Source organism: Sorex fumeus, unplaced genomic scaffold (assembly GCF_029834395.1).
Source record: "Sorex fumeus unplaced genomic scaffold, SorFum_2.1 ptg000077l, whole genome shotgun sequence".
In the NCBI taxonomy this organism is placed as follows: Eukaryota; Metazoa; Chordata; class Mammalia; order Eulipotyphla; family Soricidae; genus Sorex; species Sorex fumeus.
In genome coordinates this window covers 4,690,128-4,710,862 of record NW_026606134.1, presented here as the reverse complement: position 1 = coordinate 4,710,862, position 20,735 = coordinate 4,690,128, and the positions used below count along the sequence as shown (strand labels likewise).

General features: G+C 35.7%; 1 protein-coding gene across 4 annotated transcripts in view; it reads right to left on the bottom strand.

Moving 5' to 3' along the window:
- SLIT2 (slit guidance ligand 2) overlaps positions 1 to 20,735 on the bottom strand; it is a 360,390-nt gene that overhangs the window by 128,019 nt on the left and 211,636 nt on the right. For all 4 annotated transcript variants that reach the window (XM_056130354.1, XM_056130351.1, XM_056130352.1 and 1 more), the window contains exons 5-6: positions 14,082 to 14,153; positions 562 to 633 (exon numbers count right to left, since the gene is read on the bottom strand). In XM_056130354.1, coding sequence (XP_055986329.1) covers positions 562 to 633; positions 14,082 to 14,153 — 144 coding nt within the window. The remainder of the gene's footprint in view (positions 1 to 561; positions 634 to 14,081; positions 14,154 to 20,735) is intronic.

Sequence of the window (20,735 nt, the reverse complement as noted above, 5' to 3'; positions counted from 1 at the left end):
TAGAAATCTTTATGTTGTGCTTTATAAAGTCAGCAGCAAAGGCTTTCAAATGGACCATATAGGTAGCTTTTAAAATTAGAAGGAAGTCTCCAAAACAACCTTTACAATTAAGTTACCTTGTTAAAAATGACATTTTACAAAACAAGCAAACGGCATTCCATTGCAGATAACTATAAAATATATCAATCTATCAGTTACTGAGAGATTTAATGTTTACTTTTTGGGCTCATAAATCTCTTTAAAAGGATATTTTAATATTAAGCAGTTGTAGAAAGCTTCACACATCCCATGAATGAGAATATTTTCTTACAGAATACATAAAGAACAATCTGTAAGGCTACTGTAGTTTCCTTCCTAGAGAATTTGATTAAGCCTACAGTCACGATGCACAAGAGTTTACACTCACATTTGGATTCCTTTCCTTATTCCCGGGGAGTTGCTGAAGGTATCTCTTTAGGAGACCATTTTGATACAAGGTTTTAAGCGAGTAGATAAGCTTCCACATTAGCACCCCCCAGACACAAAGCTCCCCCGAAAGTCAGAGAAATCAGCAGTACTTACAGCACTTCCAGATCCCTGAGAGCCCTAAACGCCCCGTCTTCAATACAACTGATCTGGTTGTAATCCAGTTGCCTGTTAAACAGATTAAAATAGATGTAAAAGGAGAAGACTCCAGGGTTAGGTGCGAGCAAGGTTCCTGAAGGGCCTCAGGAGCGCGGGCTGCACTCGCTGAAGCGCTTTCACAAACACACTCATCTGCTTAAGGATGTCACAAACCATTCTGGCCTCAGTGCCGCCACTGAAATCTCTTTTTGTTCTGAACTGTCTGTGCAAACAGCAGCCTTTGGAAAGCTCCAGTAAATAATAACTGCACCTTATATTAAATGCCATAGGAATGCAATTTCATTACATCAAGAAAAGCTATCCATTAAGAGCTTTCAGCGTCATCTTGCTGAAACAATTTCATTAAGGTAAAGGACTGTAAATCACTTAATGTCACAGGCACCCCCTCAGTGACCTAACAGAATCCATTTATCAGAGAAGCCCAGCTGCATGTTAATTTCACTATCCTTGGCAAGACAGAGCGAGACTACTTTTAGGTTTTCTTCTTTTTAAAGCGGTTTTCCTTCGAGAACTCCAAATTGAGAAAAAGGAAGGATGAACCATCGATCTCTCTGCTATTCCCAACCAGGAGTGCACTTTTGAGAGCCAGCAGTTTTTCTATATTAAGCTCCACTAGTCTCATAATTCTCATCCTTTATCATAATATGCAAATTTGATACACGATAAAGACAGCATATTTATCAGTTAAGGAACTTTACACCTTATCTCACTCTCCAGAAATAAGTTTTCTTTTCAATATTAAGAAATTGATTAAAAGTGGGATTTCCACAAAGAAGCCCATTTTGGCTCTGAGTAAAAAATATGTACAGCAATGACATTGTGAACACACAACCTGGACATTACTGGAAAAAGTTTAAAGCTCTACTAGTTCCTCCAACACTATGAAAAAAATGAATTTACTCAGTTTAAGTATACAATTGTTAAATTCAAAGACTGAAAAATATAGGCCACTTAAAATTTGTTTGTTTGCATTGTCTGCCATTTTTGGGGGAATTACTGTCATTCTCCACATTAAGAAATTTACTTGGTTAAAAATGAATGGGTGGATAGATACTAAATCCGCTTTGCTGTAATTTTATTTTATTTTTTAAAATAAACAGTGTTTTAACATAATAGCCTAATGCTTGGTGATACTTTTATTTCAATAAAATTATTTTCGGATTCACTTGCACTGGAAACAAAATGTTCGATGAAATATATAAGTTTTCAGAACTCTGTGCCCTGGGAAGGAAGCCGATGTTTATGGTCATAAAACAAATACCTCTTCTTTCAAGTTCAGAATTGACCCAAATCGGTAATTTACAGTTGGGGTCTGTTCTTAAGGAATAACTCAAGTAATACCAGAAATTAGCTCTTTCAGAGGACAGCTGAAAGAAAGGTAGTATCTTTTAAACCGGTAACTTTCAAAGGTTTTTTTTTTTGTTCAGATTCCTTAGTTTAGAAATTATGTACATAGAGAATGGCTCATGAAATATACATCTCATTTTTGAGAATGTCTCTAGGGAAACAGAATCACACACAACCTACCTTGATGTCATGCAAAATGGCACAATCTAAGACATGTAATATCATATCTATATCTATATCTACAGACGAACACTGGAGAGAATATAATTTTATTCCCCTTTTAAACTAAGCACTTCCCCCCCCCCCCAATAATAACTACCGCCCATGCTACTGTAACAGTCTAAACCACTTCTACTGATTAGGATGTAATGCGGAAGTGTATTTTATTTTCAAAGACTTTGAAAGTCTCATGATGTAATGTGGCTGTTCTGGTTCCAAGAAAACACTTACATGGTTAGCATTTTTGATTTTTACAGATTAAATTCATTTAACAATTAAGTTAATAGCCTTTTTATTTTAAAGTGCTAAATATATATCTATACTACAATTCTCTAACCTCTTGAACAATTTATCAAAGCCATTTAAATTAGTACAATGGCATGAAGTGTTACCCTTGACACTCTACAAAAGAGAAATTGTTTCCAGACAAATTGGCAAAATCTTTTAATGCTATCAAATTTGCCTAATGCAGTCTCCAGGTTAATCTGTAAAAGGGTGAGCTGTATGTTTGCCCATATCTTATTATCCTTCGCTGTCAATGTATAAATCAGTGCTGACACAGCTTCTTTTAAATCATGCATACTATACACAAAGGGGAAGCCCTCCCAGGCCAGAAAGCACTCAAGCAAAGCTTGTCCTACAAGCACTGGAAGGCAGATTACTGTCTGAACCCCAGGAGAACTTGAGACTCCCTGCAAATGCTGGTCATTTCACCCCACTTTTACAGTGCTTCTGGCTCTGCACTGCTTTTGATTCTTAACAGAAATTCTTTTTTAAAAAATTTTTATTAGTGAAACACCATGAGGTACAGTTGTAAACTTACAAATTTTTGTGCTTGGGTTTCAGTTATACAATGATTGAGTCAGAAATTCTTAACAAGAAGCTTTTGATTCTTAACTCAGTGCTAAATGGTAGTGCTAAAACATTATGACGATATAGTCCTCCTAGGAAACGAGTTTCTCCCAAAAGTTTGCCGTGCATTGTCGTATTGCTGTGCATACAGAAGTCAGTTGAGAAAGAAAGTATTTTATGAAAATAACCTTCTCCTAGGAAAGGACAATTGAAATCACACTCATAAACTTTTTTTTCCATCAGGGGTGGATTTCTTTTTATTCAAAGGAATGTTTGTGGAGTTTTGTGCTGGTATCACTGCTCCGGAAAGAGCCTCTCCACAAGGAACACCATTTGTCTGCATATGGCTCAAGATAAACAGTGTCAAAACAAGGCAAAGGCATAATTTATTTCAGAGTTTCTGGGCTATTTTTCTGCATCTTGTTTCTCTCATCCTGCTATTTCCTTCTTTACTACCTTTTGAATCCTGGGCACTTGTACTTTCCATAAATAGGGAAGGTCTGTTCTGAGCTATGAATTTAATTGTTTCAGTGTTATTTACAATTTTACTATAAAATTAGTCTGAATTTTGGAATCATTAGGGGAATTTTTTTGTTTGCTTTTCCAAAAAGTTGTTATATGCAGAGAGCCATGGAGTAAGTTGCTTGATGCTGGAAGAATAAGGATAGGAGGGGAAAAAATTAAAAATCACTGCTACTGAGGATGCTTCACTGGGGACAGCAAGTTAGCGCTTTTCTATTTTCTGGGAGCAGCTTTGGTTTTATTCTAGTTTTGCTAGAAGGTTCTTCCAGATTCTCAGACCTTTAGCAAAAATGATGTTTCTAGAGGCAAGACATCCCGGATGTTTATGTTGTCTCCTCATTTCCTTTCTCAAATCCTTCTCTCTGCTTCTGTTCAAATTTCAAATCCTTCTCCACTGAATCCTCCACACTTCTCATTTGTGAGGGGATGTCTTGAAAAAACTGCTTTATCTTTAATTTCATGAAATCAATATTACAAAAATGAGACAGTCTCCAAGAGCTAGCTCTCTTAGCATTAACATTTTAGGATTCTCTTTTGAGTAGCACCATTTCTCTTTCAATGGTCTAGAATAACCCTAGATGGCCGATTTTAGCTTTTTCTAGAACTAGTAAATTTAGTTCCAGACATTGTAGCATATATATTCAAGGAAGGTATGCTTAGTAGATGCTACTATTTGTTTTGCCTTCATACAGTTTGAAAGGAGTTCTGACTTTCTGTAACTAAAAATAGTTTAAACCTAGATTTAGATTTTTATTAATTTTGTATGAGACAGAATATATAATGCTGCTAAATATATAATTTAAAAATAGATGTATTAAATGACAAAAGAGTTAACATTTGCTTCCTTGGCATTCAAAAATATAAATTGGAGCCATCATGTCTGTCCTTTTAATTATCTGTCTGGGATTTCCCATTCTCTTTCTTCTCCCTCCCTTCCTTCCTTCCTTCCTTCCTTCCTTCCTTCCTTCCTTCCTTCCTTCCTTCCTTCCTTCCCCCATTTCCTTTCTTTCTTTCCTTTCTTTCTTTCTTTCTTTCTTTCTTTCTTTCTTTCTTTCTTTCTTTTTTTCTTTCTTTCTTTTTTTCCTTCTTTCTTTCTCTTTATTTTTCTTTCTTTATTTTCTTTCTGTCTTTCTCTCTTTTTTTCTTAACAAAGTACTGTTAAGGGTATGGATTTGTGGATTTGACCTGTTCTATTTATTCCCTTGTGTGAATAAATTCATGTTCAACTTGAGTGCTTAAATATACAAAGATATTTTATGCAAAGAAAACTAGCTTAAGAAACTGTCAAAGATTAAGCAATAATAGAATAACAATACTTAGAATAATCTTTATCAATATAGAAATAATATAAAACGATTTACATAAACATCTTAGGAAGTTTAGCAATCTTGATATTTACCTTGGCACAATAGTTCATCACTGAAAATTTAGGCATTAGTGAGAATAAACAAGGTCAAGTTTACCTTGGGGAAGTCAAACTAATTTATGTTATTTGAATGTTCAACCATTTTGCAATGTATCAGCACCATTTTGGTTTCCTCAAAGGGAAATTAGACAATTTCAGCATTTATGAGAATAATCTGTAGCACTGTAGCGCTGTCCTCCCGTTGTTCACCAATTTGCTCAAGCGGGCCCAGTAACGTCTCCATCGTGAGACTTGTTGTTACTGTGTTTGGCATATCAAATACCTCGCAGTTAGATTGCCAGGATCTGTTGTGTGGGCAAGATACTCTCGGTAGCTTGCCGGGCTCTCTGAGAGGGGTGGAGCAATCAAACCCAGGTCGGTCTATGGTATAAATTTACATCCTTTTGCCTAATTAATTGGAAAGAGGCTTATGCTAACTGGAAACATCACTGTATCACTGTCACTGTCATCCTGTCGTTCTTCAATTTACTTGAGTGAGCGCCAGTAATGTCTCCATTCATTCCAGCCCTGAGATTTTAGCAGCCTCTCCTTACTCATCTTTCCCAACATATTGAAGGCTCCTTCAGGGTCAGGGAAATAAGACCCATTATTATTGCTGTTTTTGGCATATCGAATATGCTATGGCTAGCTTGCTAGGCTCTGCCGTGCAAGTGGGATATTCTTGTTAGCTTGCTGGGCTCTCTGATATATATATATATATATATATATATATATATATATATTTATCAAATATGGTGTGGTAATTATGGAAAATGGGTAAGGAGTTTCTTATGATGTGTCGCAAGGCCGCAAAAGTGGCCACACAGTCCAGGAATATGTTCACTCATATATGAGGCTTGGCCCGAGTGTGTGAAAAGTGGCCAAGAGCATATGATGATGGTTGGGTAGTGGAGGTTGGCTGCCGGGGCTGGGTCCCTTGAGGCGGGGAGGGTCTCACCCATCCCCCTTTGGGGCGCCCCAAGTGAAAACAGTCTGGTGCAGAGTCCCAACTTGAGACATAATAAAAGAAATTCAAGGAAAGATATCTAAGTGAACCTCCATTTCTAGTAGCCCTAAGTAAACAGATTAAAAGGGGTAGAAACTAAAAAGGACAATGATAGGTGGCAGTTATTGAATAAACAGCACATGATAGAGTCTTCAGATGGTTCATCTCTATATTTCTCAAAAATAACTTGAAAAAATAAGTATTATCATCATTACAATTTCTACAATAAAAACATTAAGCTCACAGAAATGCAGTAAGGTTTTTTTTTTTGCTTTTTTTTGCAGTAAGTTTTTAAGTAGCCAGTGAATGTCTAATGAAATCTTGTTTTAAACTTAAATCAATATACTAGTGTGGATGTCCCCATTCATTTCACAATTAGCAAAGGAAGTTCTTATAGGGACTATTAATTATACAAATGATAGCTCCAGTTAAATCTGTCTGGGTCAAGTTACCAGTAAAGAATCCAATACTATAGGGGGTAGGTTGTTTGCCTTGCATGCGGCCAAACCGGATTTGAATCCCAGCATCCCATATGGACCCCTGAGAACCTCCAGGAGTAATTCCTGGGTGCATGAGCCAGGAGTAACCCCTGAGCATTGCCGGATGTGACCCCAAAAGCAAAAAAAGAATACAATACTAGAGAATTTTAAAGAAGAGATCACCCTAAACTGAAATGGTCATCTGTGAAATAAAGAGACTATTCTCTAGGGAAGGGAATGAATAAATTAATAACTGTGTGCTGAAGTACACCAATATTTACAGCACATGTTGGCAAGAGGGAAGACATTTGTGTCTTAAGCATAGAGCGTATGCAGATACTATGGGAGAGGAGGTCAGGAAGTTAGGGTTAAGTCAGCAGAACACATCAAAATATCTAAAAAGACTGCATGTTAAACCATACAGTCCAAGTTTTGTTCTCTGAGTAAATTATCTAGCTTTGGATTTGGGGTCAGTCATACCCAGTGATGCTCAGTGCTTACTGCTGGCTCTGTGCTTAGGTACCACTCCTGGAAGAACTCAGGCGTCCATGTGTCATGCTGGAAAGTGACATCAGGTTGGCAGTGTGCAACGCAGGCTCCCTACATGCTGTACTATCTCTCTGTCCCTAATAATCAATATTTCTACAAACCACAAAGAACTACGTTAATTTCTGTTACCCTCAGTGTTTTGCCATAGTGTCAGCAACAAACACTGTTGTTGAAAAATACACGGAGTAGCAGAGAAGCCACTTGCTGTGATTTATTGAAAGTCAGCCCTTGTCACAAAGGTCTGTAAAAGAATTAAGAAAAATTAAAAAAGAAAAATGTTAAAAAGAGAAAAAAAGAAAATAAGAAAAAAGGAAAAAATGAAAAATGCACTGAGTTTGAAACATGTAGGGACTGAATGAAAAATAATGGCTGTAAAAACAAATCTTGCAGGAATGCTACATTATTTGATGAGGATATAATCTAGTGACCCACATTTAATGCTACATCATTATAATTCAGAGGTAAAAGCTGTGGCTGTTTGGAATTAGGTAAGCAGGAAGCCTGCAGATCTGTTCTGTCTCAAGGACAGCATGGCAATCACAGAAAGATCGTGCCCATTTCTAATTCATGTATGTCTGAACTGGATTTCTAAGTACCTCATTAGATTTTTTTGTTTGCTTTATTTTGATTTGAAAACATTTATGGAGATAGAGATTTTTTATGTGAAAGGATGTTGTGAAGATATCTGAAGCAAAAATGCAAAGTTGGAGAGATTGTTGGTAACAAACTTAGTTGGAGCATTTCCCCAACTATTTTAAGAGCAGATACAAAAACAGGCAAATTACAGGACCAGGGACAGTTCCCGCAGATGTGCCCATAGCTTCTGCTGAGTTCAAGAGATGATTTACATTAAATTATCCAGACAACCCCTGATTGCCCCGTAGGTCCAAATGTCCCATTTTGAACGTTGGGGATGGTGTGTTTATGCTTAATTTAAAACAAAATTTCAGGAAGCAGAGTGATGGTGCAATGAGTAGGCTGCTTGCTTTGCAGACTGCCAACCTGGGGCTGACCAGGGGCACCTCAGATGGGCCCTGAGCCTGCGAGGAGTGATCCCTGAGAGAAGAGCCAGGAACAAGTCCTGAGTACCACCAGGTGTGGCCCTGAAAACCCAAACAGACAAAAAAAATCGAACTTCATTGACTATAAATCTAAATGAAGAGACAACTTTACACAAACTGGTTTTGTTCAGAAGGTCCCGTGTCCTGCGGAAAACCTACGGCTTTTAACACTAAAGCTATCAAGCCCCTTGAGAGAGGAACTAATCTCCCATCCAAAGTTTCTCTGGTCTCAGGCTTACTGAAAGCACTCAGCAAAGGCGTTGGGGTGCTCGTAATTGCTAAAAATCTATTACAATAAGTGGGTTTTATTTTTCGAGATAATTTTTATGCATGTGAGTTAAAAAAGAAATGTAGTGAACGAAACACGTAAGCTAGAGCATTATAGTAAATATTTTTTGTAATATGAATTAATGTACATGAATATGTTGAAGCTTTGTGTGTGTGTGTGTGTGGTAAATGTACAGAACCACTTTTCTGACTGCTACATATTTATTTGATACTACAGAAAACAAACCTTGAGTTCTTCTCATTATGATGTAGGTAGGCAATTTATAAGGAAAAAACTAGCAGTTGAGATATAAAACTACGGAAGAATTAAAATATCAAGTAAAATGCACGGGTTTGTCTATCTAATATAGAACTGCAAATTTTCCTTTTATGAATTTTAATCCATCAATAAAATTAATTGAAGTTGACAGAATATCAGAGAAAATGCATTTCTAAATACTACAAATGGCCATGTTTCAATATGTACACTAACTTTCTCTTTCTTGTTTGTCAAATTTTTTGTTGCCAATATATCCCAAAATGGGTAATTAGTTTTCTAAAAATATAATGGGAAAATATGTTTCCCAGCAATACCATAACTCTCTGAAAGAGAACCGAAATAAATTATATTGTAACTTAAACCAGGCCTCTAAGTTAATTTGTGTCTTATACAAAATAGTAGACATTCATAATACTATATATATGTTTCCTGATCTTTTTATTATGTAACAATTTTCCTGGAAAAGTCAAGTAAGACTTGTAACAGATGTAAGGTTAACGGAACTGAAATAATTATAGCAAATGGGAAAGGGACGTATTTAGCTTTAACAGTAAGTAGTAAAGTTTTACTGGAACACTGAGCTCATTTTGAGCATGTTCAAAATGAAAATGAAAGTTGAAAAAAAGATGTGATTTACTTTTACACAGTATATCTCTAAGAATCCTCATGAGAATTTAATGTGTCGAGCATTCATATTGAAGTCACTGAAGATATAAAAGGCAAAGTCTAGTACAGTTTGCTCTTGTGATCACAGATAGTAATCTATTTTTGATTCAATATATGTACATTTGTTTTGCTTAAATTATGGCATAACTCTAAGTAAGTAAAGCTTTCTCATAGAAACAAAAGACTTGGATATTTTTATAATTTATACCAATATACAAAAATTAAATTTAACATTCTCATATTATATAATAGAATGCCTCATAGATACTTGTAAAAAAGTCAGTGGTCCAGAACAATATTTCTTTTTTAAACAAAGACACATTAAACACTCTCTGTCAAATTCCAGCTTTAACTCAGCCAGAAATTAAACACAGAGCTACACCATGTCCGATATGATCCCCAAACCAACTAAAAAGAAAGCTCTACTGAATCCGTATTAAAGTAAAAACCTACATTGCTCCTAAATAAAAGCCACGAACAATGATTATCATTTTTTGAGTCATTTGGTGTGAATAATACTGTACTGATACTTTAATTCATGTTTGTTGGGTTGTATGAAAATAAAAATGTAAATTTTATGAAAGAGTGCTGTCAGTTATTTAAATATTGTGATTTAGTTGATATTTTAATATGCTTTGGTTATTTTTAAATCTTACCATCTTAAAATGTCAGGGAGAAAAAAAGTTTAAGATTTCTGCTGAATAAAATCAAGTAACAAAATAAAACATAAAAATCTAAAGCACTTTAATCCAGTTCAGAAATTAATATAGATAACAGAGAAGGTATGAGACAGCTTTCCTGGAGATGCTCAAAGGTAAGATAAATGTCCATCTGTCTAGAACAGTTTTAGTGTGGCTTGCCCAAAGGAAGAGGAATAATACCTGCTAATTTGCAAAATTTCTACAACATAAATTTCAAATTGTCAGGACGCTGCCTTGAGCATATTTAGCCAACCCACAAGATTAAACAAGTGCTTCCAGTAAAAATCTTCTCATAACTAGAGTTTGTTATGAATAAAGTCTGAATGTGGTAAAAGCAATAAACCTGGAACAGCATTATCAACTCGTTTTTGACAATCTCTACAAAATACTATCTTGATATAATTAACACGCTTTCCTTTCTTCACCTTCCTGCTGTTTCTTTCATCTTTGGAATGACTTTGTGGAAGGCAGAACTTTTAAATTAATTGCAAATGCACACACTGAAATGGTAAACAAAATATAACACTGTGCTTATCCATCTTATTTTGAATATTAATATTAATATTATAGATATGACTTTTATGAAGTTATTGATGCTCTATGGATACTCATTCAATAATTATATAAATTAAAGTATTTTCACACCAGCACACAGGATTTTATTTAAGGAAAAAGAGAAAATAGCACAGGTATTACTACAAGTATATGGAGTGGGCGGCAGAGGCAGCAAGGAAAACTCCCAGAACTTGTTTAAGGAGGTATTTTATCAACTTTTGGATGTTTCTGAGCATGCTCTGGCAGTGCTTCATGTCTATTCCTATCTCGGTGTTTAGGATTATCCCCAGCTATGCTTTAAGGACCTTGTAGGGTTGGAGACTAAAGCTGGTGCTTCTGCATGCAAAGCATATACTCCAGTCCATTGAGCTATTTTTTTCTGTCTTAGTAATTAATTTTCATGAAATTGAGCCCTTAAAAGTCTATATTTTTTTATAATAGGTACACGTATTTTATTAATGCACTTTGGGGGACGTGGGGGCCATATCCAGCAGTGCTTTCGGGCTGTTCAGCACTTGGTTCAGTATTTTCCCCAGCAGCACTTAGGGGACAATGAGGTGCCAGGGACAAAACCTGGAACTGCCATGTGTTAAGCATATGATCCAGTCCTCAGAACCATCTCTTTTGCTGTCAACTGCATTTTAACTGCAAAACTGAAGGAACTTGTAATTATGATCTAAATTAATCTCTTTGTTTTGGGATGTTACATGGAAGGCAGAGAATAATGAAAATACTTATTCTTTTGAGCATCAATATTTAGCCTTAAGGGCTCTTTATCCCCTTTTATTGCACAGAAATACAAATCTCTAAATTTAATATTACATAAATGCCAACCTATTTGCCTCATATATGAAGGTTTTGTGTCTCATCAGTTTAGGTTGCGATCCAGAATTAATATTGATTCACCTTATAAACAAAAGGCAGTCATAATAATTCTAGCAACATACTCACACAACCAAGCACTACCACACACAAAGGCATTGTGGTTTTATTCCTTTAATATAACCCAAACCATGCAGACACTTTTGCATAGCTTCCTAAGAAGAATTCTAATATGCCCAGTCCACCGATTATTTCTCACCAATATATGTCTGGAAACAACCTCCGCAAAGAATTCTTTCTTCTTTCTTGTAAATAAAGACTTTATTTATAAATAAATATAGAATTTTTAATAGAATTATTTAATAACTGCAAACAATATGTCTATCTTTCTACAGCACCGATAACATTCAGTATCTTATTTCTAAACAAGTCTTCTGTATTGTGTATCTTCACTAAAGTACCATCTGAAGTGGCTTCTTTTTTAATTTTAAAAAGAAGTTTTGGTTTTGGTGTTTTGCCACACCTGGTGTCGCTCAGGACTTATACCTGCTCAGTTCAGAGATCACTCCTGGCAGGGCTCTGGCCACTCGGGGTGCAAAGGATCTAACCCGAGTTGGCCGCGTGCTGAGCAAGCACCCTGCCCACTGTATTCAGTCCCTTCTTATGATATATTTTTCTTTTTCCCATATTGTAGCTCCACGTCTAATTGACCCATAACAGGCATAGCTCTATTTAATCTATCGCTAATATCGCTGATGACTTCAAATTCTAACTCCTGTTCCCCTTTCAGGGCTAACTTTTAGAGTTGACGAGCAAATACTTGTAGTATGGAACAATACATTCTATTATAATCTTGTACATTTAGTTTTTCACATATTGAACTATCGCCCAGATTATTATTAAATTTAACTCATAAAATTGAAAAGTAAGTCTCAGTTGGCTGATTTATCAAGTCTACAAAAATCCACTCAGCAACAAAAGACTCTGAGACTCTAGTTCTTAACTCACCATCTACATAATAATACTATTTTATTTGGGTGGGAAATGATGCATGTAAGAGAAAAAGAATTTTTTAATAAAAAAATCCAAACTCAGTCATAGCACATCTATGAACTCAGTTTTGAAAAAATATATTATTTTTAAAATTCATATTTTTAAAAGAATGAATGAAAAGGACAGAAGGAGGAATTTCATCATCCTGATACCCCCCTTCCAAATGGTTCCACATAGACCTCAGTGACTTAAAGACCTGAATTCTCTGAATAGCTTTATGAAGAAAGATTAAAAACCACCTGTCCCAAGAATTTCAAAATAATAATATGTCAGATTGCAAATGGCATTCCCGAACAGCAGTCAAGTGTAGCTGTTGCTTTACTCTGACAGGAACAAACAAGCAATATAAGTTGACATTGAATATAGAATTCTTCATACAGTTCCTCAGCGTTTCTGAACACCCTGTCTCAATGAATCTACAGTAGCTCGAAATGCTTCTTCAATAGCTAGAAATGATTAAACTAAAGCAAACAAATCCTTCCAACAAATAAGCACTCATAAAACATCTAGTTCCAGGATGTTGCTAATTATAAGCATTTCACTCAAGCAGATTGATTGCCTTTCATAAAAATCTAGTTCCAGGATGTTACTAATTCTAAACATTTTACCCAAGAAGCTTAATTTTTCTTTCTTTACCTGTATATTTAGAAAGCACAAATTAACCACAAAAGCTGTTATAGGGAAGACAAGATGAAAAACTCTAGATATATACATTGTCATCTTTGTTGACAAGGGAAAACATCTGTCTCACTATCCTTACTAGAGAAATAGTACTTGATCCCATCATGGTGAACTCTGAACATAAGTTAATTCTTTAAAAAGAGCTTGACCTGTATATGAATAGCTAAGAAATATTAAATTCCTGATGGATAATCTCAGCACACAGGGTTCCCCTCCATTGCATTCCAAGCCAATATACTAATTAGAGAAAATATTTTATGCTCCAGTATTCAAGGCATAAAATCAAATTTATAATTTTAAAATGATATTTTGGCATTTTATATAAAACTATATATTGAAAATGTTAGGATTCTCACTGAGATATTTAATCTGATGTTTACCTTTAGAGCTAGGAATACTTAATCAAAGTCCTCTACAACAAAACTTACAAAATTTTATCAGGATGAAAACACAAAAATATAGTTTCATATTAATTTTTAAAGAAATATGTGCATATATTCTTTCAAAAGATATAAGGGGGAAGATGAGAAATGCATTAATAGAGAAAACTTTTCATTTTCACATTACTATCACTGCACTTCTAGGCAAAAGGTATCTCTAACAAGAAAACATTGTTTAGTCTTCTTCCAAAAAATGCTTATAATATCATATTTATTAAACACCTGATAACAACAGACAAAAGAGTTATTGAAGTGAAGATACACTGAAAAGGAAAGAAAACACACTGTAAATACCTTTTAATCAAATAATACCTTTGGATTTCACAAAATTAATCAAAAGGTTTGAAAACTGATTTGAATGTAACTTCAGTTTCAACACATTTTCTAAGCTAGGATCTCTTCAGATAACTCAGAAACACTCCTTGAAGTTTATTATTTTGCATCCCTAAGCAAAATTAAATGTATATGAGCTTTCATCATTTTCTTTTGATCCATTTAAAAATAATAATCAGAAGATAAAATTTTAGTATTTTAATTAAGAAAAATACTTACAGATTTTTAATGTCAACTGCCCCACGGAAAGCCTTCCTGGGAATGGCCTGAATCTGGTTTTCACTGAGATCACTAAAAAAATAAGAAAGAAAATATCAAGTTCCATTACACTGCTTAAAAATCCTTTTAGCTAACACATTTTGAGAAATGATAAGGCGATTTAAAATAAGAATCCTATATTCAAAAGATTATAATTAACTATACAGCATTATATTCAATTCCCAATGTAAATATTAAAAATTTATTTTCATACAATTTCAAAGGTTGGTTTAAGTAATTACTTGAAACAATTTTCATATCTTATATCTCATAAGATAGTTCTTTTAAATTAAGACTATTAAGAAATACTGAAATAAGTACAAGTTCAATCCTGTGCAATAAAATAGTCTTTTAAAAACAATGGTAAATTACTCAAAATTCAGTTTCAGAAGTTATACAACTGGAAATTTCTCCACCACTAAAATAATGTACGGTGTATAAAGGAAAGTTGTCCATTTAAATGTCTAAAATGAAACTGGGGGAGAAAACGGTAAAATCCAGGCAGTGGCAGTACAATTAATTTTTCACTGCACTATTTTTAAAGTAATTTTCAAAATGGAATATGACAACACTGGTCGAACTATAAAACCAACAGCTTCTGCATGAAATATTAATAGCACGTTGATTAAAAACCTTTTAAAATACTACTATCATGATAAACACAGATTGTCTATATTTGCATTTTAATTTAATTGATAAATACACTTTAATCAGGAAAAAGCCTTCTTTGAGTTGCCAAAGATTTTTACAAACTTTGAGAAGTTTGTAAAAATCACTCATCTCATAAAATGAATCGTTAGCTTTCCTTGGGCAGTCAGAGGCAATTCTATGCACACCTATTACTATTAGCCTTAACAAGTAGGATATAAATACACATGCAAGAAGTGAATCTGAAAACCACCGAGAACCTCATCTGATTCTTCCTTATCTAATTACCAGGTAGCAGAAAGTTGAAAGAGCAAAGAATAAAGCATTGCATGATCAACGATGATGCTAAAAACAATTTAAAAATTCTAAGGCAACGGATGCTTTTTGAAAGGTACGAAGCTACTGACCAGGGGTGCTCAGCTGCTGAGAACAGTTACTTGCCAACAATGTGGAGGTGAGCTCAATAGACTCACCCGCATCCTCTTCCCACAGTGCTGCTATGACCAAGACTTGCAGCCAAAAATTAGCGAGGACTGTCAGGCACAGAGATTTAGTGTGTGGTCCTGACCTCATTAGCATGATGTTTTAAACAACCAAGCTTTGCATTAATACCTCAGTATCCACCGTTTTTAAATAAAAGAATCTGCTAATCAATTTGTCGAAATTGTAATGGGAGCCGATTCAAAATGTACAAAGGTCTATTGCTAGGGAGAAAAATAAGTTTAATTTCAAATATAAATGTATATTCTCATTGTGCAGGCGTGAAAGTGGTATCCATTTCCTAAGTGATACAGTTCCATTACTGCTGCGAACAGGTTCGGTATGTCCATAGAGTAATAAAATTTCATTTCCTTAAAAATTGCTTATTTCTCCAGTTTGTCATCAATTCAGACTTCCTTCCTCTGTGTTTAATTAGTAATATATATTTGAATGCCTGGATTAAAAAAAACAGCATTCAAAGATTACCAAGCATGAAGAAGGTAAAGATGGATCTTGGAGAATAAAGAAATCAGAATGCAACTTAAAAAATGAAGGAAAGGACTAATATCCAGAAGACTAGGTTTAATTGCTATTCCATAAAAACCAATAGAAGGTTTGATTTCTATCACTTTCTGTTTGGCCTGACAAACCAAGATTTCCTCATCGCTTACTTTTCTTTTCATTTCTAAGAGAGAGACAACTTTAAATATTGCCTAAGTGAATTAAAAAAAGGCAGAGATAGTCACTGTAATTCTTGCTCGTTCCCCCTCTCTAATGGAGACTGGAGCATAATTCACCTTCAGGCTCAGTTCTAGCACAATATTTATTTATCTTTTTGGTCAAGTTCTCCAGTGAGTCGGGGCTGAGGGGAAAGGACTTTGTCAAGGTTAGTCAGTCATCCATAGAACACAGTCAGCTCCCGGTCAGAACACCATGCTTTCTGAATTCGACTTTAGTCCTTTGAATAGTTAAGGAAGAATTCTAAGATGTAGAAGAGATTTTTTTCCCTTTTGATAAAAAAGGGAGAAGCAGAAGATTCAATCTCCTCTAAACTCAGCAGATTTTGTGTGACAATGAATGTCCACCCTCAGACTATACTCTGGGATTTCTGCTCCTGTGCCCAGCACAACTCAGGTGAGCAACTTTCCTCTGGGTGGCCAATCCTTTTGGCTAAGTACCCATGCTCCCCCATTACAGGAGGAAGAAACAAGTGTCAGTACCTACTGAATACAAATGCCAATATTTTGGAAATAATATATTACCAAAGTCGAGTTAAGTGTCCTTTAGTCTTCATAAATATAAAGTTAGTATGGTAGGTTCCCAAATAGGGTCATTTTTATTCAGTGTTGACTAAAAGACAATTTCAGCCTATGCTGAACTAGCTCAGACTAGGGGATCAACTTTCATTTGGTCTAAAGTTGCAGTTTCCAAGAATCTATCAGCAATGTTAAATGAATACTTACTGTATCATTTCCCCTGTTTGCCAGGAAAAGAAACTAAACTTAAGAAATGTCAGCTGTCAGTGCTAAAACAATGAGATTGGGTTGTTAAAATAAAGGTGTAAATGATACAGTTAAATAGTTCACCAAGCTTTGGCATTTCTGAGCATGTTAACTGGACTATCAAAACAATTTCATTAAAACCTTCTGTAGTCTAGAGTTTCGGTTTTACTTTTCTTAATGTTTTATTCTAACCACTGACTTAATATTAGCAGACAATGATGAGTTAAATTGTGTAAAATCACTCACATTTGGTACAAATGATCAATCACATTATTTCAGTTCAACACTCATAGAATTAATATATACAAGATGCAAACCATTGGAAGGTGTTGCAAGGATTCCTGAGTTATGCAATGAATTCTTTCTGGCATAAAAAAACCTTTTTTCTTTAAAAAATAATAATTTTCAAAGAGGCATGATTTAAAAAATTAGTGACAATTGAGTTTTACACATACAATAATTCAACACTAATTTCTCCTCTAGTATCTACTTCCCTCCATCAGTGTTCCCGGATTGTCTCCTCATCCCAACCCTCACTCCACCCCCGTCTGTTAACCTGACAGGCACATTACAAAGTTCCACTGGTTTCCGTTAAGTTTCCTGTTTTCAGTTCAACTTGATCTGTGTTTTGGGTATATGGCTGTACCCCTCTCTCACATAACTGCAGCCCTGTGGCATAGAAACCTTTCAAATCCAGAAAATAAGATGAAACAGATAAATAGAAATCCAAGTGACTATCAATTTAAAAATTATCGAGTCGAAAAAGAGAGAAACCAGAATAAGAATGAAGGCAATGCAAATATGTCAAGATATAAAGGTAGAAGGCAAGTGAATGGTAGCATTGCTACTGAAATAAATGACATGGCCCAGAGTCTGGAGTGATAACATTGAGTAATTTTTTAATGGTGATTATTTCTGATTTAGTCTGCTTAAAACATGTCATACGTGGAGTGGAGTCGGAGCACATGATAGTTGGAAGAATAAACCAATAAGGAGGTATTCTGGTAACAAATGGGGAATTCTATCACAGACAATACTCGGGGGGAAGGTGGTAGATGTGAGCAGGATAAAAAGCTCCTTCTTAGAGTAAACCAGCAATGGAATTCAGGATGACCACAGGGCTTCAAGTACTAATGTTCAGAAGTCTAGGTACAACACTTTTATGAAAACTGGGGAAACCGATGTGAGAACATCACGAAACACCATAGCCATAAATATATTTCTTGCTTTCCTAGACCAACTAGTGGAAATAGGATCTCCCACCATAGATACGTAAAAGAGGCAGTTGATTAAGACTGAGAACACAAACGGAAATGGATGGAACACAGACCCAGGTTACGTATGGGAGAGAAAGGAAATAGAGGTTGTCACTTTCAACTTAGATTAGAGGAACATTTTACCACAGTTACTACATCAAAAGAACAACTAGTAGTGTCAGTTCTTCATGTAGTTCCAGGATATTTACAATGCAGTTAAAGAACTGTAACACAGAACTACATAGCCTGATGACAACAAAGACAGTGGAACTGTGATCTCAAATATCAGAGAAGTAATAGTAACTGGAGGCTTAGATTAATTCAGGTTACTGTTTAAAATAGAATGGGATCTTTATGAAGCTTGGTGAAAAGGCTGGAGTGCAGTAATTCTCAGACTCTATTTTTGGGGAAGATAGTGGAAGTTCGTGGGTGGCAGTAATTCAACGAGAGAGTCAGCATACTAGAGCAATTAAGACCACAGACTGCAAACCTCCCCTGGGATTCAATTCTAACTCTTTCACTATTAATCATGTGACCTTGGAAAAATCACATACCTTGCATGTACCCCAGCTGATTCCTCTGTAAAACTGTATGATAACAGCTCACCACGTAGGACTGTATGTTGCTTTCAATGACTTAAAATTGGCCAAAAATATTTGGTCCGTCATAAACTCTATAAGGGTGTCTATGAAATAAATTGTGCAATTACACTACTCAGATGTTGCTTGGAGTGCCTGAGTCCGTGTGCTCTGTTCTTGAGCTCACTAAAGACACATGGCATTGCTGATGGGAGTGTATTGTTCTTGTCAACTGTGTGGAACGAGGAAAATGAGTCAGAACTACTATGTGAGTGGGATGAAACTGACAAGGAAAGTGTGTAATTATATCATATAAGCAATAGAGTGTAAAAATATGTTTCAGACCAGACTAAAAAGCTTGATTGGAGTTGATTGTTAGGAAGATTAACTGAAAATTGAATCTTGAAGCAGCCTGGGACAGCGGAGAGAAAAGTGGTACTGGGTAATGTAACAGAGGGACAGTAGGTTTCCAGGACACAAGGAGATCCCCTTTCCTTGACAGTATTTATGCAATGAGGTTGAAAGGCGGGCTTGGGTTCTAATTAAAACAAGGTCTTCAATGTAAGGTGACAGTCACCTTGGAGAGACATTAGAACCTCTCAATGAAAACAAACCACCTAAGCTTCCACTGACAAATGAACAAAAGAAGATGCACATATATATACACATATATGTATACATGCATTTAAATATACGATAGAGCATATGCAATGTTTTATAAATAGTGAATAAAACAGCTATGCAAATTGTGATAAAATATTGAGTGATGAAAGAAAGAAATCCACCCATTTGCAGTAATATGGAAAAACCCTGAAGTCACTACTCTAAGGGAAATAAGTCACACACACACAAAAGATAAATACTGCAGAATTATATAATCTCTGTGTGGAATATGAGCATAAATCTAACTCACAGAAGAAAATTAACTGGTGGCTGCCAAAGTTAAAAGGTGGGGAATTAAGGAAAATTGATAAATGTTGACACAATGCAGACACTTCCAGTTATAAGATTAACATATTTGCGGCATTTAGTGGATGTGGCTTCTGTTATGAGTTTTCAATAATATATTGTTGCTAAAATATAGATATTTTCATCACAAAAAACAATTTTATAGCCCTGTGAGGTGATTCACATTATCTAAAGGTACTCTGGTAATAACTTTGTAGTATATACAAATGAGTATATTGCGTACCTTAAATGAATAAAATGTTATATGCCTGTTACAGGTCTATAAAATGTTGGGTAGGGGAGTATTCAAATAACTATTGAATATTCAGGCATGATTATCTGAAAATGTTCACTAGAAATACAAATACTGAATGCCTTAAATTTGAAAGTTGAGTTATTCACTTTCTAAGATGACAAGGAAGCTAGAAGAGATAGAAGAAACAACCATCTCATTAGGCAGTAAACATGTTACTGTTTATGGCATAACAAATATGCCTCAGGGAGCTTGCTAGGCTCTGCCATGTGGGCGGGATACTCTCGATAGCTTTCCAGGCTCTCCCAGAGGGACGAAGGAATAGAACCCGGGGTGACCGCGTGCAAGGCAAACGCCCTACCCACAGTGCTATCGCTCCAGCCCTGGTAGGAAGCATAATCATGAGCGGGAACAGAATTTGTTCCACATAGGGAACAGGCTTCATGTTCTTGGTATGAAACTCCTGGAAGCATATGGCCTCTGAGCTAGACTGAGGAGTGACTCTCCTGGTCATCAGTCACGAGACCCTGTCCTCTCCCAAATTAGAGCCCCCCCCCCATCACTTCTACTGCATCTGACCCACTCCCAGAAGCAGCTCAGTAAAATCTCCAGTCAAGCCCCTTTCTCCCATTCTTCACTGTCATGGCCACCGTTAGAACATCCATCACTGTTTCATACATGAATGAGCTTCCCAACTGATCTCTACCTTGATTTATGAGCCCCTCTTCCAATGCCTCCTTCAGACGGGCACAGTTATAGTTCCAAATTGAAGTCATGTCAAACCATCTTTTCCTGAAGACTTGTTCATCTCACTTAGGGAGACATCATCCTTACACTCTGCTCAGTCCAAAAATATGAGATGTATTCACTGTCATATCAGATTCTTCTTCTACACCGTCCTCTATCCAGTCACAAATCCTCGTGGCTCCATTTTCAAAGTAAATCCAGCA